General features: G+C 46.3%; 2 protein-coding genes across 13 annotated transcripts in view; both read left to right on the top strand.

Annotated features, from left to right (window-relative positions):
* Positions 1-3,056: 3,056 nt before the first annotated feature.
* Positions 3,057-23,337, top strand: epoa (erythropoietin a). Its single transcript, XM_042345321.1, has 8 exons — positions 3,057-3,251; positions 4,234-4,606; positions 9,781-9,911; positions 11,259-11,345; positions 12,739-12,903; positions 15,877-15,972; positions 22,927-23,076; positions 23,236-23,337. The coding sequence occupies exons 2-8, from the start codon at positions 4,528-4,530 to the stop codon at positions 23,335-23,337; spliced, it is 810 nt and encodes a 269-aa protein (XP_042201255.1). The 5' UTR covers positions 3,057-3,251; positions 4,234-4,527.
* A 65-nt stretch (positions 23,338-23,402) lies between these two features.
* Positions 23,403-24,108, top strand: part of LOC103190422 (DNA ligase 1) — a 50,636-nt gene continuing 49,930 nt past the window's right edge. For 11 of the 12 annotated variants that reach the window (XM_042345345.1, XM_042345347.1, XM_042345351.1 and 8 more), the window contains exon 1: positions 23,405-23,494. In XM_042345345.1, the coding sequence (XP_042201279.1) occupies positions 23,492-23,494 (3 nt within the window). In that variant the 5' untranslated portion in view covers positions 23,405-23,491. Of the gene's footprint in view, positions 23,495-24,108 lie in introns of all 12 variants that reach the window. The other variant, XM_042345352.1, reaches the window with a different exon arrangement.

The raw sequence follows: 24,108 nt of genomic DNA, 5'->3' as shown, positions 1-24,108 counted from the left end.
CTCACCTCCCCTCTGCTTCTTTTAACAACTATTTTAAATTGGTGTCCTTTGGTTACCAACCCACCCGCCAGTGGAAATAGTTTCTCCTTGTTCACCCTATCAAATCCCCTGATAACCTTGAAAACTTCTGTTAAGTCTCCTCTTAACCTTCTTTTCTCCAAGGAGAATAACCCTAGCTTCTCTAGCCTCTCCTCACAACTGAAGTCAATTCTCTTTACAGTCTATTCTGTGAAGCGCTTTAAGATGCCTCGAAGACGTGATAGGGCGCTATATCAAATGCAAGGATTATTATTATTACTATTAGGTATCATAGCCAACTCTAATCAGCGAAAACATTCTCTCCCCTCTTTGTATCTGAGTGAGGTCAATAAGATAACGTTCTGTGAGATTTCTCTCTGGCGCCAATAATGAACCTCCAAACAATTCCTCCAACTTCATAGCGCACGTCCAAATCAGAGGAGCACATTCCACCGGTGACTCACCCATTGTCCCAACAGCACAGAATATCTATCTTGTTCCTCAGCTTTGCTCACCATTGTCTCTGCTTCTAACCTTTAATCTCACAAACAAGGCGAGATACCCAGTTTACACTCACATTGTCACGTCTCACATCCTTGTTTCCTCCAATGGAAACATGCTCCATTCTGTGACCTTCTCTTCACCAATGTAGAGCTTTTAAGTCCCAAATTGTTCCTTCTGTGGTCACATCCTAGCATCTCTGTCCACTCAGCTCCTGTTAACCCTGCAAGCCAAAGCCTTAATGGATAGGGTGGTCCGAGCTGGACAAGCAGCAGAAAAGTTTGCCAAACAGCACTGTTGATGGCAAGCTATGCGGTTTTAAATGGTTAGACTCCAGTAGTTACCCCAACACACACTCTGGGCTCCCCCCAAGCCTTGGCTCTTGCCAACCTGCGACTAATACTCTCCGGAATTAGGTAAGCAGGGGGCGTCCCTCTAGGGAGAGAGTACGCATCCCATTCCAGCAATCTATCTCTGGGATTTCCATGTGTAGGTGGGATGCATGGAATTCTCAGCTTGGTTTGGTGACTCTTAAGCATGGTAATGGGTTTCCGCGTTTGTCAGACACCCGGCTGACCAAAAAACAATCTTAAAAGACATCAATCTTAAAAGACATCAATCTGCTTTGCTCTGGTGAAAATATCTCAAAATTGTGCAATCCTGTAATGTAGTGATTAGAGCACTTGCTTTGCAAGCGAGAGGACCTGGGTTTGATTCCCAGGTAGGTCAGGGCGAAATCTTAGTCAAGTGACTTACTCCACATACGCCTCTGCTTACCAGTAGTAAGTAGGAACCCACTTGTTAGTCGATTGGTGGATTGCTTTTCTTTAATAATCCCTTCAAAAATAAATTTTTAGAAATAGTAACAATTTGGTCACTCAATCCACGACTGTTTGTGGGACACTGCTGTGAGCAATTGGCTTTTGCATTTGGCTCACAAAATACACAGTCACTCCACTTTACAGTGAATCCTGTGAAGCGCTTTGCGACGTCTCCACGACATGATCAGGCGCGATATCAAATGCAAGGATTATTGAGTCTGTGCCGCCCTTTCACCATCTCTATTGCATCCTTCCTTTAATGAGTCCACAACTGAACACAATACTATAATCTGTAGCAGAACATTTTGGTTTGAGGTTGACATTGGATATAAGGAAAATTAATGTGTTCCCCTTCGCTGTATCTGTCAGTATTAAGTAGTAAATCACACAGCGGGATGTTGACAAATGAACCGTGGGTTAGCGCCAAGAAACGCTCTCCTTGATTCCGGATTTCCGCAAACTCACTTTAATAGCAGCTAATTTGTGAATCTTTGTAACTCAGCCAAAATGAATCAATCACTCCTACATTTGTTAATTATGCAAGCGAGCGGATCTGGGTTCGATTCCCGGGCAGGGAGACACGTTGGACAAGTTTCCTTGCTCCACACACACAAGCTCTTCTGTTTAGCTAGCAGTAAGTAGGAACCCGCTTGTTATCTGATTTACAGATTGCTTTTCTAGGGTAATAATTATATCAAAAAACATAAATAAATGATAATAATTTGATCACTCAATCCATGACAGTTTGTGGGGCACTGCTGTGCGCAATTGGCTGCCACATTTCACCCACAAAATGCAGTCAACTCAGTTTACACTATATTCTGTGAATTGCTTTGAGATGTCCCAACAACATGATAAGGCGCTGTATGAAATGTAAGGATTATTATAATGGAATGGTCTGGGAAGTTGTAAGTAATCTCTGGAGACCCACTTTGGGGGTGTTAATGAGCCCCACAATGCATTTGCCTTTGAGGCAGAAGGTTGTGGGTTCAAGCCCCACTTTGGGACTTGAGCTCACAGTCTAGGCTGACAGTCTAGCAGAGTACGGGGTGGGGAGCTTCTTTATTGGGGGTCAGCCGGGTGTCTGACATCCGGAAACCCATCACCGTTGCTTAAGAGTCTCCAAACCCAACTGAGAATTCCCCACATCCCACCTATACCTGGAAACCCCAGAGATTGTCAGAATAGAATGCGCTCTCTCTCTTTCTCTCTCTCTCAACCCCTGGTGGGACACATCCTGCTTACCTAATTCTGGTGAGAGTCAAGTCGTGGGGGGTCTAAGGCTGCTGGAATCTAACCAGCTAAAACCACACCGCTGTCTGGCAAGCTTTCCCACTGCTTGCCCAGCTAGGCCCACCCTACCTGTTACGGCTTTGGCTTGCAAGGTTAACAGTAGATGGATTATTGTGGATGTGGATGAAATGTTAAACTGAGGTCCCCTCTGCCTGTTCAAGTGGACACCCTCAGAACCTGTGATGCTAATTGAAAAGAGAAAGGAATTTCTACCAGAGCCGTGAACATTAATCCTTCCCATAAATTCATCATTGACCTCATGGCTGTGTGTGGGACCTTGTGGGGGCATAATACAGAGCACTTGACAGCAATATTGTCGTAAGAAAAGGGTTTGGAGATATTTGGAGGCGATAAAGCGCTATAAAAAGACGAGTTGCCTATTTTTAAACACACTGGATGTGGAAGCAATGGACGTATGGGAAACCAGTCCTTTGACCAATGGAAATCTCGCAGAAACGCATCATCACCAATCGGAGGTTAAACAATGTATATATTTGAACTTCAGGGCACCACAAATGAGGAGGTTGAGCACTGCTTGTAAATTTCAGTGTTAAGAGTACAGAAAATATCACGCAACCTTTTAGCACGGGATCAGAAAACAGAAAATCCCAAATAAAGGTAGGATATCTGGGCAAAAACTGCAAGCAATTGGAAAAGAAGAGCCATTAAAGGCTTTTAAGAACTTTAAATCTAAATTTAAGAGACGTCTTGACCACCTGATAAGGCGTTATAACAAATAGTTTTATTATTATTACTAATAAATACAATCTTAGTAAAGTTTTAAATCAATGATTGATATACGTATTTAATTGGAATAATTTATCCATATTAGTGATAAATAAAAAAAAACTGTATTTGATATAGCTCCTTATCGCGTCTTCAAGACGTCTCCAAAGCGCTTCACAGAGTACACTGTAAACAACAACAACAACAAGATTCCATTTATAGAGCGCCTTTCACGTCGGGAGGATGTCCCAAGGCACTGTACAGTTGGGTTAGAACCCGAGCAAGGGGGGAAATGGTCAGGGTGAGGAGAGGGAAGGGAGGGAGCGAGGAGGGGGTAGAGAGTCGAGAGGGGAGCTGAAGGCACGGTCAAAGAGAAAGGTCTTGAGTGTAGTGACTGTGTATTTTGTGGGCGAAACGTGGCAGCCAATTGCACACAGCAGCGTCCCACAAACAGTTGTGGATTGAGTAACCAAATTATTATTATTACTAATTTTTTAAATAATAATTATTTGATAATAAATTATGATTGTATTTAAATTTTCTTTCCCCCCCCCCCACGCTCTGTATGGATGAAATGCATAAATTGCAATTGGAATGGGTGGGGGGGTGGGAGGGGGGGGAACGGGAGCTTTATGTTGAGAAGCAATATGAAGTGGAGTCTTGCTAAAGAGCAAATGGGACATGCGCTTTGAGAAGTGCTTGGAAACGTGCAATAAGTTGTGTTCTGGTCTTCCTCAATAAAGCCAAGAATCCACTCTTGTTATTTCCGAAGGAAACCACTGTTTCCGTGGATTAGGGGGTCGTTAGCATTTTTTTCTGGAACTTGAGTGGGACATTATTCAACTAACTCTCTGCTTATATTGATCACCTACAGACACACAGAGACAACCCCAGTGAAACATTAACATCAGCCCGGCTCTGCTCTGCTCGCGCGCTCTCTCTCTCTCTCTCTCCTCATGTATGTACTTACTACTCTTCCCTTCATGTCGGGAATTGTCTGCTTTTGAGAAGAGATCAACTGTGGCAAAGACAGAATTGAAGACAAACTGAACAAGTTCTTTGAAGCTTTTTTTGGTTGGGTGCGTGCGTGTGTGGCCAAAACTGGATATTGGAATTCTCTCTGTCTCTGTGGGAGAATTTCCAAAGCAACTATTTTTCACATTGCTCAATGGGAAATAGATTAACACATGGACAATCAAGAAATGTGACTGCAAAAGATTATGAAGATTCGGATATGGGGATACCCGGTAAGTGAGGTCGATCAATTCGTTAATAATTTTCTTACTTGTAAATCTTTCTCTGTGTAGCTGAAGCCAGTGGACTTTAAATGTCCTCAATATTTGTAACAGATTGTGGTAAAAGGGATAATATTATAATAATAATAATCCTTGCATTTGATATAGCGCCTTATCATATCTTCAAGACTTCTCAAAGCCGAATATACTGTAAAGTGAGTCGTATAAAGTGTATATTCTGTGAATTTTGGGACGTTTTGAAGACGTGATAAGGTGCTACATCAAATGCAAGGATTATTATTACACTGTAAAGTGAACTGACTGTATATAGCAATTGATTCCCGTATTTCACCCACAAATTAAACAGTCAATTCAGTGGAAACTGTGAAGCACTTTGAGATATCTTAACAACATGATAAGACACTATATCAAATGCCACGATTATATTATATATTGACTGAGCAAAAATATACCAGAGATGAGGGAATTCAATTATGTGGAGAGACTAGAGAGGCTGGGATTGTTCTCCTATGTGCAGAGAAAGTTTAGGGGAGATACAATTATGTGGGGTTTTGAGAAGAGTAGATAAGGAGAACCTGGTGGGTGGGTCGGTCATCAGAGGACATGGATTTAAGATAATTGACAAAAGAACCAGAGGGGAGATGATGAGACTTTTTTTATGCAGAGAGTTGTTACGATCTGGAACGCACTGCCTGAAAGGGTGGTTGAAGCAGATTCGTTAGCAGCTTTCAAAAACGGGCAGGGCTATGGGGTAAGAGCGGGGGAGTGGGGCTAGTTGGGGTAAGAGAGGGGGAGTGGGGCTAGTTGGGGTAAGAGGGGGAGTGAGGCTAGTTGGGGTAAGAGAGGGGGAGTGAGGCTAGTTGGGGTAAGAGAGGGGGAGTGAGGCTAGTTGGGGTAAGAGCGGGGGAGTGGGGCTAGTTGGGGTAAGAGAGGGGGAGTGGGGCTAGTTGGGGTAAGAGAGGGGGAGTGGGGCTAGTTGGGGTAAGAGAAGGGGAGTGGGGCTAGTTGGGGTAAGAGAGGGGGAGTGGGGCTAGTTGGGGTAAGAGAGGGGGAGTGGGGCTAGTTGGGGTAAGAGAGGGGGAGTGGGGCTTTTGCACCAAGGAATTATAAAGGAGTAATGTAACCAGAAGAAAAAAACAAGAGAAAAACAAGACATTCCTTTTGGTGCAATGATTACATTTTGACACAATTTCACATTTGACTTGTTGAGTTGCCAAACTCTTATTCGTGATAAAAGAGATTATCTTTGGGATTCCTTCTGTTATCAGTTATATACAACAACTGTGCACAGCGCCCCTCACGCAGGGCAGCGTCCCAGAGCGCTCGACAGTGGTGGAGCACGACGCCGAACTGGGGGGAGGGGGAGGTGACCGTAGGCCACGGTCGAAGAGGAAGGTGCGACCTGAAGATGGGGAAGGAGGGGGAAAGGCGGAGGGATAGAGGGAGAGAGCGACAGAATTTCGGAGCGTAGTGGCTGAAAGCATGGCTGTTGATGGTAGAACGGAGGGCGCGAGGGACAAGCAGGAGGTCGGAGTCCGCCGAGCGGAGGCAGCGGGTAGTGGGTTGGGAATGAGCAGGTCGGGGAGCGAGGGAGCTGCCAGGGCGTGAAGGGGTTTGAAAGCAAGGGTGAGGATCTTGATTCATCCCCAATTCATCCTTCTTAAATCCACTGTCCTAGCCTTCATCACTCTTCCAGTTAATCCGTTCTACCTCTATTTAACCAAATATTTCCTGGGGGATGTTCTAAACTTGTTCTTCATTACTCTGAACCCGTGTCCTCTTGTCCGACTACCTTATTGTAATAATAATATACGCACACAGCTGCTTTTGCAGCTGTAGTGTGTGAAGTGCAATGAGACGTTCTTTTGATATGAAAATGGTTTATCAAAGTTTGGCCACGGGTATCCAATAATACTACTCCTTGCTTTTGATATAGCGCCTTAACACATCGTTGAGACATCTCAAAGCGCTTCACGGGATATACTGTAAAGCGTAGTGACTGTATATTTTATGGGGGAAACGGCATCGGCAGCCAATTGTGCACAGCAGTGTCCCACAAATAGTTGTGGACTGAGTGACCAAATTATGTAGTATATTCTATTAAGCGCTTTGAGACGTGATAAAGTGCTATATCGAGTACACTCAATGAGATCCCAAGACTGAAAAGATCTAGTTTATGTGGTTATGCTGCACAGTTCATTCCTTTATATCAGGGTTATTGCTCTCCATTGTATAGCCTCGAGGGTTTAGGGAGCCCTTTGATGTCTCACTGACCTATATGAATTTATTCTATTGCGATCTGGCCACAATGCTATTAAACTGCATATCAGCTCTTTGCAGAATGACTTTTTGGATACAATGCATGTGATTTGGCAACAGAACAAATGCAGCCGTTGCTTCTATTTGAATTTCTGACGAGCCACATTATTTGAAGTGAATAGGTTATGATATACATTACTTACCTTCTTTGCCTCTCTATTTCCCAAGGACTCAACAAAAATTTGTGGAGTCCTGTAGCGTAGTGGTTAGAGCTCTCGCCTGGGTTCAATGACCGGGCAGGATGAAACCTTAGGCAAGTTTCCTTGCTTCACACACGTGCCTCTGTTTACCGGCAGTAAGTAGGAATCTGTTTTTTTAAGTCGATCAGTGGATCGCTTTCCGGGGTAATAATCCCTCAAAAAAATTTGGTCACTCAATCCACGACTGTGTGTGGGACACCACTATGCACAATTGCCTGCCACGTTTCGCCCACAAAGTACATTCACGACACTTTGCAGCATATTCTGTGAAGTGCTTTGAGGTGTCTCAACGACGCGATGAGGCTTTATATCAAATGCAAGGATCATTATTATTACTGGTCTCTAAAGTTTTTAGAATTGTTAATGATGAAATGATTTGCCTCTCACTGGAGAGGAGAAACTGAAACGCAGAATGTCAAAGCCAAAGTGATTTCACCATACGAATTTACTGTGTGTCAAGATGACCCTCATATATTGAGTCACTATTGAAAGCTAATTGCTAATCGTCTGATGAAAGCCGACGCTGTACAGGCAATAGCAACACTCCTTTCATATAAAATAAAATAAATGTCTCAAAAGCAATTTGGGCGAAACTTAGGCAAGTTTGCTTACTCCACACACACACACCTCTGTTTACCTAGTAGTAAGTAGGAACCCGGTTGTTAGTCGATCGGTGGATCGCTTTCTGGGGGTAAAAGAAAAAAAACTCACTCGACGGCTGTGGGACATCGTTGTGGGCAATTGGTTTCACCCACAAATCAGTCACTACACTTGACAATATATTCTGTGAAGTGCTTTGAGACGTCTCAACGATGTGATAAGGCGCTGTATCAAATGCAAGGATTATGATTATTATAAATTATAAATGCAACAAATTTTGTTATTCAATCTGTGCCAGCCAGCGACCGTCAGCACTCAACAACGAGAGGAGATGCTATTTATTTTGAATTTGGGTGAAATTGAATGAAGAGAGAGATACAGGCCAGGATAAAAGAGAGGGGAAACTCCCAACTTTTATTCAAATAGCGCTGGGGTATTCACCAGCTCAAGGGCGATCCCTGATTGTTCAGTGCCTTGGGACATCCTCCTGACGTGAAAGGTGCTGTAACAAATGTAATTTGTTGTTGCTGTTGGGGGAAGGGAATTTCCACACCAACCACGAACTGACCCCAAGGTGACAAGCCTCGGCAATGGAATGTGGGCATCGAGCCAGTCCTCTGTGCCGGTCTCTAGTCCCGGTTCCTGAGCCAGGAGGGGCCGCAGTGTCCCAGGGAACTCACTGCTGATGGCAGCCCTGCCCATCGGCAGGACCTGGAAGGGCCGAACAGTCACTGTGGGCAGGGAATCCTCCCACTTAGCTCGTTAACCCTGCAGCCAAAGCCCTAATGGGAAGGGTGGTCTCAGATGGACAAGCAGCGGAAGGAGAGAATATAATGAAACGTATCCTTGCCCGCAACTATCCACCATAATCAGGGAGCTGGATAATCCACTCAGCTCCTGCTTGCCCGAGGGAATCTCTGGCTGATTTTTTCCCATCCCTATTGCAGGCTCGCATCTCTGAGAACGTCGTGACAAGCCCCCTCAATACTGAAGATGGCTTAAACCCATAATTCTGGCTCTGGATCCTATTTCCTCTGATGGATAACGGAATCTAGAACAATGGAGCATCATCTTAACATTAGAGCGAGGCTGTTTAGGAGTGAAATCAAGAGGGAGTTTTTCATCAAAAGGGGAGTGGAAATCTGGAACTCTCTCTCTCTCCCCCAAAAGGCTGTGGATTAAGGCTGGATGCCTTCACATTGCCCAGACAATGTGAGGCGGATAGATGTTTGTTAGGTCAGGGTATCAAGGTATATGGGGCAAAGGCGGGTAATTGGAGTTGAGGTAGAGATCAGCCATGATCTTACAGAATGGCGGAATAGGCTCAAGGAGCTGAATGGCCTCCTCCTGTTCCTATGTTCCTATTGTAGTCCCCGTTTGTTGCTTAATTCAACAGTGATTCAGCACAGACTGAGCTTGGAATGCTTGTAATTTATAATGTGGAGTCCCGGAATGTATTGGTTAGAGCGCTCGCCTCGCAAGTGAGAGGACCTGGGTTTGATTTTCGGGTGGGGCAAACTCTTAGGCAAGTTTACTTACTCCACACGCCTCTGTTTACCAAGCAGTAAGTAGGAACCCAGTTGTGAGTCGATTGGGAGATTACTTTCCAGGGGTAATAACTGCTTAAAAAAAAAATAATTTGGTCACTCAATTCACGACTGTGTGTGGGACACTGCTGAGTGCAATTGGCTGCCGTGTTTTGCCCACAAAATATGCAGTCAATTTACTTCACAGTAAAACAACAACAACGTGCATTTGCACAGTGACCTTCATGCACGGCAGCACCTCGGAGCGCTTAACATTGGCGGAGCCTGATTCCGAGCCAGGGGGAGGGAGGAGATGACTGTAAGCACGGTGTCGTGATCAGTCGTGATCTAAAAGAGGGGTAGGAGGGGGCCAGACAGAGGGATTGGGGATTACAGTATACAGTATATCCTGTGAAGCGTTTGAGACGTCTCAACGACGTGACAAGGCGCTATATCCATTGCAACGATTATTATTATTATACTCCACATTAACTGAATGTTTCCTTTCTTCCTCATTCAGGCCTTTTTGCATTAATAGTGATGTTACTGGGTTACATAAAACCAACAAAGCTGTCTCCACCTCATTCTATCTGTGACAGCAGGATATTGGACAAGTACATCAAAGAGGCGAAGGAGGCAGAAAATGCAATGGTATGCCATTGTGTGGGTGTGTGCGTCTGTTACAGCATAAGGAGTCCTGTAGCGTAGTGATTTGGGGACATGCTGTCAAGTCAAGTGTAGCGACTATTATTGTAGGCAAATGCGTTCAACAAATGAAGTGCCGCTGCCGCCTTTTGCCCACAAATATACAGTCAATTCACTTTACAGTATATTCTGTGAAGCGCTTTGAGACGTCTAAAAGACATGAAAAGCGCTATATCAAATGCAAGGATTATTATTATTATTATATTCTGGAAAGTGCTTTGAGACGCCTCAACGACGTGATAAGGCCCGTATCAAAAAAACCTGCAAGGATTATAAGTTGTGTGAAGACAGCTATGAAGCGAGTGAGTGATTTATCTGTAGTGTTGGCGTGTTTGTTTGTCAGCAGGCAAGTGGAAAGAATCCTGTCCCCAGTGAGAAAAGCAACCGTTTACTACCACTCTCTGCTTTCTGTCTCCTAGTTCTGGATCCATGTTGCCACAGTCCCTTTATTACCGTGGGCTTCTATTTTGTTTATAAGTCTCTTATGTGGCAATTCGATAACAACTTTTAAGAGAGTAATTATTTAGGGAGGACAAGTTTGCAGCGTTATGGGGAGAGCGCAGGGGAGTGGGATTAATCAGGGCTATGGGGAGAGCATGGAGGAGTAGGGTTGATCAGGGCTATGGGGAGAGAGCGGGGGAGTGGGGTTGATCAGGACTATGGGGAGAGAGTGGGGGAGTGGGTTTGATCGGGGCTATGGGGAGAGAGTGGGGGAGTGGGGTTGATCAGGGCTATGGGGAGAGAATGGGGGAGTGGGGTTGATCAGGGCTATGGGGAGCGCGGGGGGAGTGGGGTTGATCAGGGCTGTGGGGGGACAGCGGGGGAGTGGGGTTGATCAGGGCTATGGGGAGATAGTGGGGTTGATCAGAGCTATGGGGGGACAGCGGGGGAGTGGGGTTGATCAGGGCTATGGGGGGACAGCGGGGGAGTGGGGTTGATCAGGGCTATGGGGGGACAGCGGGGGAATGGGGTTGATCAGGGCTATGGGGAGAGAGTGGGGTTGATCAGGGCTATAGGGAGAGAGTGGGGGAGTGGGGTTGATCAGGGCTATGGGGAGCGCGGGGGGAGTGGTGTTGATCAGGGCTATGGGGGGACAGCGGGGGAGTGGGGTTGATCAGGGCTATGGGGAGAGCGTGGGGTTGATCAGGGCTATGAGGAGAGTGTGGGGGAGTGGGATTCATTTGGAATCTCTTTTCATAGGCATGATGGGCCGAATGGCCTCCTTCTGTGCTGTATAATTCTATGAAATTGTTCAAGTCTGTTCCAGTCTGATTACAATGTGTTTTCATGCAGAAACAATGCAACGACACGTTCAGTCTCCCAGGAAATGTCACGCTTCCAAAAACCAACGTTAACTACAGAGAATGGGCAGAAAAGGACGTAAGTTTTCCTTATTCCATTTCATGTTCAGTAAAGACTGAGTCTGGTAGTCAGGATTCCATCAGAAAAGAGAAGGGAGTTTCTCTCCCAATGTCCTGGCCAATGATTCCCCAGATAAAATGATGTACGAGAATATGGTTGTGTGCATAAGTTGGCTGCCACATTTGCCCACAAATATACATAATGAGTCCTGTAGCGTAGTGGTTAGAGCACTCGCCTCGCAAGCGAGAGACCTGGGTTTGATTGCTGGGATGGGGTGGGGTGGGCAAACATAGGAACTGGTTGTTAATCGATTGGTGGATTGCTTTTCCGGGGGTAATAATAATAATCCGTTCAAAAAAAAAAAAAAATTCTGTCACTCAATCCACGACTGTTTATGAGACACTGCTGTGCGCAATTGGCTGCCGCGTTCGCCCACAAATATACAGTCAATTCACTTTACAGTGTGTTCTGTGAAGCGCTTTGGGACGTCCTCCCGACGTGAAAAGCGCTATATCAAATGCAAGGATTATTATTATTATTATTATATTCAGTGACGCGCTTGGAAACAACTCAACGATGTGATAAGGCGCGATATCAAAATACAAAGATTATTATTATTAATATTATTATTGTAAAATAACTTTAAAGTCCAAGAGAGGATGTTGGCAGCGTTAACAAGCCTGGCAAACAAGTTCCATCTCTCCCTCAACATATCGACAATCATGCTTATAGTTCCTGGTGTGAGCTGGCAAGTAACAGAATGCTCTAAAACACTCTCCTGCTCTCTTAAACAAATGGAAGCCATTTCACTCACATTGTACCTCATAAGAGCATGTTTGCAGTTCAGTGTAGAGATATCTCCTCTCTCCCCTCTCCACCCCATTCAGAGATATGCACTGAATTGCAGCCAGAATCACTCTTAAATTTCGACATCCTTCCCACTTCAATGACTGAACTCAACGACTGTCAATACTCTCAGCATGGCTCAACAAAGCATGTTTGCCTACAATGTGGTCAGCATTTGTGATTGATAAACGTGGCCTGAGTAAAGGGGGAAAGATTCTGGTGGTTTTTGCTGGTTTTGGTGACTGCTATGGTCCGCTTGTAAGTGTGAATGTAAAGTTGCAAGCGAGAGGACCCAGGTTCGATTCCCGGGCAGCGCGAAATCTTAGGCAAGTTTCCTTATTCCACACACGTGCCTCTGTTTACCTAGCAGTAAGCTTGTTAGTCACTTGGCGGATCGCATTTCCAGGTCACTCAATCCATGATTGATGTGCGCAATTGGCTGCCGCGTTACACCCACAAAATACACAGACACTACACTTTACAGAGTATCCTGTGAAGCGCTTTGATGTTGTGATGTGATAAGGCTCTATATCCAACGTAAGAATGATTATTATTATCTCTGCAGATGGGAAGGAAGGCAGAAGAGATTCAGACTGGCCTCAAACTACTAACAAACGCAATCGAGATGGCCCAGAATGTGACTACAAACAGCAACAGATTACATGTGATAGAGAAGAGCTACAGTAATATTCGCAGTGTAACACAGATGGTGAAAAGTTTAACTATGCCGGTAAGTGATGTAAAAATTTAACTGACTTCAACTGACTTTGGTCTAATGGTTTGAGGTAGTTAGTTTAAAGGAGGTGTTGGGAGTCCTGGTTAGAGAACCTGCCTTGCAAGCGAGGTTCAATTCCTGGGAGGGTTCAGGGTGAAATGTTGGGCAAGCTTCCTTACTACTCACACAGTTTACCCAGCAGTAAGTAGGAACCTGCTTGTTAGTCGGTTCGCGTATCGCTTTCCGGGGTGATAATCCCTTCAAAAATAACTTTTAAAAAAAGGAGCCGGGCGAGGGTGGAGATGATGGGGTCATGGAGCTTGGTGCGGGAGAGGACACAAGCTGCAGAGTTCTGAATGATCTGCAGCTTGTGGAGGGAGGAGTTGGGAAGGTAACGAACAAGAATCTTTATTATCCGTCCAGTTTTTGAAATAATTCAACACTTTTATACTCAAAGAGCCAGTGATACAAGACTATCTTTAAATCCCAGACAGAGTTATCTGGCAAAGTTCCAGCAATCAACGGCAATTACATTTGAACTTATTAAAACTTCATTGGACCTTCAGACCCAACGGCCACATTTTGTTCCTTTCCAAGAAATGCTTTGTCGATTGTGTCCTGTGTAGGTTTAATTCAACCTTCAATTATTGACTTACGGAAAAAGAAGCAGGAGGGGGACACAAGCTCCTGCTTTTTGTCACGTAATCCATCCTGTCATTGCTGACAACACACAGGCCACAGGATATTGACCTTAGGATGTAATCAGCTTTTCAACAATTTATTAGACAAGGAATTTGTAACAATAATAATCCTTGCCTTATCATATACTATACTCACTGTATGATGTTTTCGGATCCACCTTTGTGGTAATAAATCGAGCCATCACGAACAGTGTGAGCACAACCATGAAAGAAGTACGGCAGTAAGATATTCTTCACCTTACTCCCATTCTTCAGTGCTTCTAAATTCTCATATTCAGATACTGTCAGACCTGCGGTGGGATTTAGCATTGCAGAAACATTTAGGAAAATGAGATTGCTACAATTACAACAATAGCTTGCATTTATATAGCACACCTCACGCAGGCTAGATGACTCGTGGAGTGCTGTAGCTCAGTGGTTAGAGCTGGGTTCGATTCCCAGCAGGGGGTGAAACCTTGTACAAGTTTCCTTACTCCATACCGTGCCTGATAATAATCCCTCAAAAAAAATAATAAATTGGACATTTCAATCCACGACTGTTTGTGGGACACTGCTGTGCGCAATTGGCTGCTGCATTTTGCCCACAAATATACAGTCAATTCACTTTAGTCTATTCTGTGAAGCGCTTTGAGACGTCTAGAAGATGTATCCTCAAATGCAATTATTATTATTATTATCATGTCTTCTAAATGCCTGAAAGCACTTTACAGGATACACTGTAAAGTGTAGTGACTGTGTATTTGTGGGCGAAAAGCGGTAGCCAATTGGGCATAGCAGTGCCCCACAGTCATAGTTTGAGTGACCACATTTTAAATTTATTTTGGGGGCAGGAATTATTACCCCCGGAAAGCGATCCGCAAATTGACTAACAAGCAGGTTCCTACTTACTGCTAGGTAAACAGAGGCGTGTGTGTGGACTTGCCTAAGGTTTCACACTACTCTGTCCAGGAATCGAACCTGGGTCCTCTTGCTTGCAAGGTGAGCGCTCAAACCACTGAGCTACTGGGCTCCACAATGAACTACAATCCAGCAGTTCAAAGCTTGGTGGATTGCTTTTCTGGGGGTAATCATCCCTTCAAAATAATAACAATAATAATTTGTTCACTCAAACGTACTCTGGTGGCATGTTATGTGTGTAGAGAGGTTGTGTCCCAAAATCTGGTTGATGGCCAAAGTGTCTTTTGTATTTTCATGGAAAATAGCCAAGAGCCTCAGCAGTAAACAAGAGATAACAGACTGCAAAATGCCAGAATTTGGGTCCAATATTCTCTTGTTTACTCTTGGAATACTAGCTATGTTTAGCTTTCAATTAAACAGTGAGTACACCACTTATAAAACCTTATCATTAATAATCTGCACTAAACCAAGCGGGTGCCTACTCACTGCTAGGTAAACAAACACGTCGTGTGGAGTAAGGAAATTTGCCTAAGGTTTTGTCCTGACCAGGGAATCGGTCCTCTCGCTTGCTCTAACCACAGTACTCACGACAGGACTCCACTATACTTCAAAGTATCTCACTGTGCTGTGTTTTAAAATGTTGTGACTGAATGAGGGGCTTGTAACGAATGTGAGTATTATTCCTTTCTATAATAAATACAAATCAAATTTACAGGTGGTGTACTATAGCTTAGTAGTTAGAGCACTCACCTCAAAAGTGAGAGGACCTGGGTTAAATTGGCAGGTCAGGGCAAAACCTTAGGCAAGTTTGCTTACTCCACACCTCTATTTACCTAGTAGTAAAGGAACCCACATGTTAGTCGATTGGTGGATCGCTTTACGGGGGTAATAATCCCTTCAAAAAATTTGTACACTCAATCCACGATTGTTTGTGGGACACTGTTGTGCAATTGGCTGCGTTTCGTCCACAAAGTATACAGTCAATTCACTTTACAGTGTGTCCTGTGAGACATCTCAAAGTCGTGATAAGGCCCTGTATCAAATGCAAGGATTATTATATGATCTTTATCGTTAAAGATGGTCCGGCAAACAAATCATTATTATATTATTACTTCACTGAGCCAGTAGTAAACATGGAACAGGGCTCCCAAGGGAGACAAACGGTGGAAGCAGAAAATTTGTTTGTTTCAAGAACAAATAATATCTGGGAAGACAGTATATAGTTTGGGGATATGAAATGTCCATCGACTGCCAGAATGGTGGAAGGTGAACTAGATGTACCTTAGCCTTCTTTCACCAGCAAGTTCTTATGTTCTTATGACGAATGACTGGACTGATGAATCAAACCCTTTGTCGTGCTTACAGTCTCCGCTGTTTTGTTCCTGCGCAGGACTTGGCTCATCAGGAAGTTCAGCTACTGGAAACCTTCCACACAAGAACGCTGAGAGCCATTTTCCACGTGTATTCGAACTTCCTACAAGGGAAAGTCAGACTGTTATTCTTTGACGCAAAGCCCTGCAGATTGGCCAGAAGCTGACGCTTTGCGGATGGCGGGGACCCTGTACAGGTTTTGCACACGGATTATACAATGTAACCTTTCGCGCACCCAACTCAACGCCGAAAAAAAAAAGAGGGAAAGCAATGACAGGACGAAGACTTTTGTGCTGGAATGTGTAACTCGGAGGGATAATCACTCACTTGTGTTCCCAAGACAAAAATGCTGTGTGCAATTGGCTGCCGCACTTCGCCCACAAAATACACAGTCACTATGCTTTGCGGTAAATCCTGTGAAGACCTTTGAGACGTCATGTAAACGTGATATGTCAAATGCAGGGATTATTATTTTTATTAATAAGATAATCTCCGTGCCAGGATATTTTGACTGCTCATCCAAGAGAAGGTCTCCTGAACTTAGCAGCTAGCTTTCCGGGATGCTTGATCTTCAATTCACCCTCTTGACGCCTTTGTGAGAAGACAAGATGGGAGGAAGCTTATAAGAGGGATCCTCGCTCTTCTGACTGGTCATTTGATACCAAACTCTGTACATTTGCTTCAGAAACCACCTTCCGGCACTTGAAAAGACTCCACTTTGTTTGGTGAGAATGTTGGCCGCAAGCATTTCGAATGTCTTTTGTATGTTTCAACCAGAAACTATCTGCTGCAACCTCAAGACTTTTTTTTGGCCGTTGCTGAACTCATTGAGTATTCTGGCTCGCGCGTGTGTGTGTGTGTGTGTGTGGGCAACGTGTTAGTTATTGTTAGAAACGATGAGAATTAACTCCCGGTGGATGTTATTGTCTGAGGAGGAAGGAAGATTAAAAATTTATGTGGATTCACGATAGGTCAACTCAGTTTGGCGTTAAAAGATTGTATATTTAAACATATTTATATGCTGCGTAGGAGCAAAGCGAACAGCCAAGCCTCATTCTACCCCTTCGTGCCTGTGCCAGCTCTTTGGAAGAGCTACCAACTAGTCCCACTCCCCCGCTCTTACCCCAACTAGTCCCAATCCCCCCCTCTTACCCCAACTAGTCCCAATCCCCCCCTCTTACCCCAACTAGTCCCCCTCCCCCACTTTTACCCCACTAGTCCCACTCCCCCACTCTTACCCCATCTAGTCCCAATCCTCTGCTCTTACCCCAACTAGTCTCACTCCCCCACTTACCCCATCTACTCACACTCCCCCACTCTTACCCCATCTAGTCCCGCTCCCCTGCTCTTACTCCTTCTAGTCCCACTCTCCCACTCTTACCCCAACCCCACTCCACCGCTCTTACCCCAATTAGTCCCACTCCACTGCTCTTACCCCATAGCCCTACACATTTTTCCTTTTCATGTACCTACCTAATTCCCTTTTGAAAGCTATTATCAAATCTGCTTCCACCAGTGCATTCCAGACCAACAACTCACTGAGTTAAACACAAATTCCCCTCGTCTCTCCCTTCCTATTCTCCCTTCATAATTCTTTTGACAATTAATTCTTAAATCTGCATTCTCTGGTTACTGACCCAAGCGCCAGTTTCTCCCTATCTACTCTATCAAAACCACTGTTAAACCTCCCCTCAACCTTCTCTGCGCTAACAATCCCAGCCTTTAGTCTCTCCACATAATTGGAGTCCATCATGCCTGGTATCATTCTTAGTCATTCAGTTAAAAGAATAACAGCGCATTTACACTAACTACTTGCAACACTGTGGTGCAGTGCTGTGCATTAGCTGTCAAATGTGCTGTCATTTTCTGGGGAATACCACTGAGCAAGAAATAGTTAGTGTCTGGGGCTGCTATCCTCACGGGGTATAATAAACTGTTTCAATACCTTGCCAGAAATATTCCTTTTTTCCCCATTGTTAATAAATAATATTAGTCCTTTCATTTGATACAGCGCCTTATCACATTGTCGAGACGTCTCAAAGCGCTTTGCAGAAAACAAGAGTCCTGTAGATCAGTGGGACAGCACTCGCCTCGCAAGTGAGAGAACCTGGGTTCGATTCATGAGCAGGGCGAAACCTTAGGCAAGTTTCCTTACAACTTTTGCCCGGCCTGGGAATTACCGACCTGTCCGCTCCCTACGCTCAGCAGACACTGCCCTCCCCGACCCACCTCGGGGGCATTGGCAGTCGGGCTTTCAGCCTCTCTGCCCCAACCCTTTGGAACTTCATCCCACAGTCCCTCCAGCTTGCCCCCTTCAAGGCCCGTCTCAAGACCCTCATCTTCAACCGCGCCTTTGGCCACCCTCCACCACCTACCCTCCCTGCCCTCCACCCCTCCTGATCCCAACCCCGAGCTCGGGTCAAAAATGCCTGACTGTCCAGCGTGTTGGGACATCCTGTTGACATGAAAGGCGCTGTGTAAATGTAATTAGTTGTTGTTGTTGTAAGTAGTTAATACAGGGAGTGGAATCCCCCTAACACATTGCAATACAAGGTCATGAAAGTTGCAAATGACCAATTGCATTCCACTGCTTTGACAAATTGTGGAACAGCCCCAGTACAATCAGGTTAAGCACGCAGACACGTTCCACAAATATTGACAAGGAGCAAAAAGTGCAAAGGCTATCGTATTGGGTGTGTTGCTACCACTGGCTGAAAATTCTGAGTTTGCCATTTTGCCCTAAAGGTTTTTCTATGGAGACCTGTAACGTAGTGGTTAGAGCACTCACCTTACAAGTGAGAGGACTTGGATTCAATTCCCGAGCAGGATAAAAACTTAGGCAAGTTTCCTTACTCTAAACGACTGTATGCCTAGCATTAAGTGGCAACCCGGTTGTTAGTCGTTCGGCAGATTGCTTTCCGGTGATAATAATAATCACTTAAAAAAAAGTGGTTGCTCAATCTGTGACTGTTTGTGGGACTCTGCTGTGTGCAATTGGCTGCCGAATTTCACCCACAAAATATACAGTCAATTCACTTTACAGTATATTCTGTGAAGTGCTTTGAAACATCTCAAAGATGTGATAAGGCGCTATATCAAATGCATGGATTATTATTAAGGTCCTGAAGTCATACTCAGAAACGTCAGTGCCTTTGCACATCCTCCCAACGTGAAAGGTGCTATACAAATGTAATTCGGTATTGTATTGTAAATTAGTTGTGTTCAGCCATTGGGAGTGCTGGAAATGGCCTCAATGGGGTAAAAACAAAGTGCAGTTTCATACATTGTTACGTTAATCTCACCATTAGAGGCTAAAATTGGCTTCAGTTATCCATGTCATGGGAGAGACAATCAGTCAAGTCATCCACTCCTCATTGCTGAACAGTGGCAAGCAAAGCAATGGCAAACTCCGTGGTTTTAGCAGCAGACACCCCAACGCACACTCTGGGCTCCCCCCCAAGCCTTGGCTCTTGCCAACCAGTACCTAACACTTTCCGGAATTAACAGGATGTATCTCTCCAGGGAGAGAGAGAGAGAGAGAGAGAGAGAGTGCATTCCATTCCAACAAACTATCTCTGGGATTTCCATGTGTAGATGGGATGCATGGAATTCTCAGCTTGGTTTGGAGACTCTTTGTTGGTTTCGGCAAGCGTCAGACACCCGGCTGGCCAAGAAGAACATTGCTATAAACAGTGACCTCTGCTGGAAGAGTTATGTGCAGATTATTGTGTGTTCAATTATCTTGTTCTCTGGTTACCAACCCATCCGCCAGAGGAAACAGTTTCTCCCTACCTACTCTAGCGTGTTCCCTCAGGTAAATAGCCAGAGATCTTTTCAACCTGCTTTATTTTATACTCACTAATTGAGGGACATAGTTGCTGGAATCCGGCCTGCTTCACATCGCCCTGCTCGGCCCACTCCACCATTGGCGGTCGGGCCTTCAGCCCGTCGCAAAACCTTTTTTCCTCTTTGACCATGCCTTCAGCCATCCTCCTACCCCCATCCTCCCTACCCTCCACCCCTGCCTAATCCCAACCCCCAGCTCGGGTCAAAATCCTTGACCGTTCTCCCGACGTGAAAGGTGCAGCGTGAATGCATTCTGCTGTCGTTTCACATCCAGATTGGGATCTGCCTCTCCCAGGTCACGTACTTCCCAAGTTGGAGGCAGAGTAGAGGTCCCTCTGTCTGCACTACGCCCACACTCCCAGGTGACAGTGTCCACAAAGTCCTATTAGCCCCGTTACAAAACAGCGATATGAGACTACGGAGGAGCTGAAACAAGTTATCAGAGATGCATTTTGCCTCCTCATTCACTCCCTCATGTTCTCTGGTTACCTTTCTTCATGAAAGAGAGGCGGCAATAGGACATTGTGGACACCCTGTATATTTTATTGCAGGGCAAACATCCTTTGCCTCAAGCCCAAATGCTGAAGAGGAGGGTCACCTAATCAAGGTGCTATTTTCATTTTCTGCCATTCATTGGTCATTTATCACCATTCCTTCATTGCCGATGGGTCAAAATCTTTTGAGCTTCCTCACTCAATGATCATCTGTCCGTTCCCTCCGCTCAGTGCCTGCTGCACCTCCCCCGCTCGGCCCACCCCACCATCGGCGGTCAAGCCTTCAGCTTCTTTGCCCCCACCCTCTAGCCTCTCTGTCTGGCTCCCTCCCTTGCCTCTTTCAATACTCATCTCAAGACCCACCTCTTTGACCGCATCCTTGGCCACACTCCTAGCCCCACCCTCCCTGCCCTCCACCCTTCCTGATCCCAACCCCCAGCTCGGGTCTAAATCTCGATGTACACCTCAATCCTACTCGAAAGCTCAGATTGCCAGAATGCTCCATCTCTAAAATGCTTTGTTCAAAGACTTCACCTTTTATTCTTACCCTTTTTGCCTTTTTTAGAAGAGATCACCAAATAACTTCGAGCAAAATAGCTGTACAGACTCCTTGTGTTCGTATTTGTTTAAAGACAATGTAACATTTACTGCTATTATGCAACGTTTTTTGTTGTCTGTATATACTAAACAGAGAATTTTTATAATATATGTATCTTCAGATATAATGTAGGTCAACCTTATTACTGTTCTTTGATGCATTAACTATATAAAAAGCACCTTTGGTCATTATCTGAAAGTGCGTGGTGTTTGTGCAATTGTTTCATGTCACCCAATAATCCTTGCATTTATTATATCACCTTATCAGTTTGAGACATCTCAAAAGCATTTCACAGAATATATGGTAAAGTGAATTGACTGTATATTTTTGGGGTGAAATGGAGCAGCCAATTGCGCATAGCAGTGTTGTGGATTGTGTTTCCAAATTATTATTTTTATTTATTTATTTTTTGAAGGATTATTACTCCCGGAAAAGAGATCTAACAATTGGGTTCCTACATACTGCTAGGTAAACAGAGGGTGTGTGTGTAAAGAAACTTACAACAACAACTTGGATTTATATAGTGCCCTCCATGCCGGATGACGTCTCACAGTGCTTCACAATAACGGATCCCGGGGCTGAGCCAGGAGGAGGGGGGAGAAGGTGACCAAAGGCGCTGTCAAAAAGAAAGGTCTTTAGACGAGACCTGAAAATAGGAAGAGAGGGGACGAGGCGAAGGGAGTGAGGAAGGGAGTTCCAGAGCTTCGGGGCATAGAGGCTGAAGGCACGGCCGCCGAGGGTGGAGCAGAGGATTCAGGGGACAAGGAGGAGGCCAGACCCGGTGGAGCAAAGGCAACAGGCACTGTTGTGAGGAGAGAGGTCAGAGAGGAAGGGGGCTGCAGAGAGGGACTTGAAGACAAGGGTGAGGATCTTGAAATCGATCCTCTCCTGAGACAGGCAGCCAGTGCAGTCTGGCAAGGACTGGGGTAATCGGGGAGCAGAGTTTGGTGCGGGTAAGAATACGGGCGGCAGAATCCTGGATGACCTGTATTTTATGAATGGTAGTGGAGGGGAGACCGGCGAGGAGGGCTTTTGAATAGTCCAGCCGAGAGATGACAAAGGCATGGACCAGCATTTCGGCGGCTTTTAGGGTGAGATATTGGCGGAGACGGGCGATGCGTCGGAGGTGAAAGAAAGCGTTGCTGGTGAGAAACCGGATGTGGGGGAGGAAGGATAATCGGGGGTCGAACCCGAGGTTGCGTACGGGTTCGGAGAGTTTTACGGGGGAGGTCGGGTAGGTGGAGGTGAGAATCGTGTGGTTTTAGACGTTGACGAGAGCCAAAGAGTATGGCTTCCGTCTTGTCAACCTTTTAGCTGAAGGAAATTCATGTTCATCCAGCTCCTGATGTCTGACAGGTAGGCTGAAACTTACTTGGGTCCCCTCGTTTGCGAGGTGAGTGCTATAACCAACAGACTAAAGGACTCCAAGTATTTGTTAAGAGCACTCAGCTCGCAAGCGAAAAAACCCAACAGTCAGGTAAAAATACGAATGAATCTGCGCCAGACGTTTTGTTCCATTTACCCGACGTTAACACAGCACTGTCCGTCCGGCGAGGAACCGTCTCAAATTCCAGGATTATTATTATTATTATTTAGCAATCAGCTAAAGCGGCTTCCACTATACATTGTAAAGTGTAGTGACTGTGTACGTTACGCGGGCGAAACGCAGCAGCCAACTGCGTCCCACAAACACGTGGTGGATCGAGTGACCGAAAAGAGTCTTGCCCCCACCCCCTCCCGCGACAGGCTGTGTAACAAGCCTCGCGGCTCGCCTGGCCAGCGAGAGGACCCGGGTTCAACTCCCGGGAGGCTCGGGGGCAAAGCCGGTGACGGCGTGGGCGAAACCCAGCAGCCGACCGCGCGCAGCCGCGTACCGAGTGACCCAAGCAATTGCCCCCCCCCACCAAACCCGACATGGTGGGGAAAAGGCGCTCCAGCAAACGCAGTGATTATTATTATTATTATTATTAATGGCCCTCTGCACCCGCCACGTGCTCCCGCATCACGTGGGCTGCTGGGCGCACTTCCGGCACGTATCCCCCCCCCCGCGCACTAACCTCCTGGCCAGCTCCAACCACGACTATTTCCTCTCTAAAAGAGAGCTCAACCTCCCCACGACCCATCTCAACAGTATCTAAGGTCGTTTTTTTCCCCCCCTCATGACACCCACCGTCGTCGCAGCCGCAGCCGCCGCCGGAAAGGAGCCAACGCTCGCGCCCCGCATAAAGATGGCGTCGCCGAGGGTGACGCGCTCCCATTGGTCAGGATCAGTGACGTTCGGGTGAGCGGGTGGGATCCTGACGGTTTGAAACGTCAGAGAGGGGCGGGGCGCCGCCCGAGTTTCGGTTTGAAAGCAGCCGCCTGCACGATTGGCTGGCTGGGCAGGCCGAGTGAGCGACTGTGATTGGTTGTCATGAGGACGCCTGGCTGTGATTGGCAGTACGAGGACGCCTGGCTGCGATTGGTTCTAAGCGGACGCCTGATTGGCTGCAAGAGGAAGCCTGGCGACGACGGCTGGTTGCAAGAGGAAACCGGTTGGTGATTGGTTAGGAGAGAGCTGCCCGACTGTGATTGGTTAACTGGAAGACGGCGCCTGGTGGTGATTGGCCGGCCGGTCGGCCGCCCGCCGTGGAGGAGTCTGGGTGCCACCACGAGCTGAGCTGTTCTTTGGCGGTGGCGTGAATTGACGGTTGGAGATGGTAAGAGAGACGGGGCGCGAGGCGGGGGGAAGGGGGTGGAAAAGAGGCGCGAAAAGCGCACAGACTGACTGGAAAATCGTCCGTTTTCACCTCCGCTCGAGTCTGAGGAGATTGTTTTTCATGTTTTAAGTATAATTTTTATCTAAAATTTTTATCTAACTGTGATAAATAAAGCGGCTGCTGCGAAGCTGTGAGCCCTCAGCCGACCCCACCCCCTCATCCCAACCCCCCCACACAACCCCAACCCCCCCCCCACAACCCCAACCCCCCCCCAACAACCCCAACCCCCCCCCAACAACCCCCAACGTCCCCCAACAACCCCAACGTCCCCCCCACAATCGCAACCCCCCCACAACCCCAACCCCCCCCCACAACCCCAACCCCCCCCACAACCCCAACCCCCCCACAACCCCAACCCCCCCACAACCCCAACCCCCCCCACAACCCCAACCCCCCCACAACCCCAAACCCCCCCCCACAACCCCAAACCCCCCCCACAACCCCAAACCCCCCCCCCACAACCCCAAACCCCCCCCCACAACCCCAAACTCCCCCCCACAACCCCAAACTCCCCCCCAAACAACCCCAACCCCCCCCAAACAACCCCAAACCCC

The sequence above is a fragment of the Callorhinchus milii genome, unplaced genomic scaffold (genome assembly GCF_018977255.1).
Source record: "Callorhinchus milii isolate IMCB2004 unplaced genomic scaffold, IMCB_Cmil_1.0 Scaffold41, whole genome shotgun sequence".
Taxonomy (NCBI): Eukaryota; Metazoa; Chordata; class Chondrichthyes; order Chimaeriformes; family Callorhinchidae; genus Callorhinchus; species Callorhinchus milii.
Note: the sequence above shows the minus strand (reverse complement) of the source record. Positions and strands in the feature narration are given on the sequence as shown.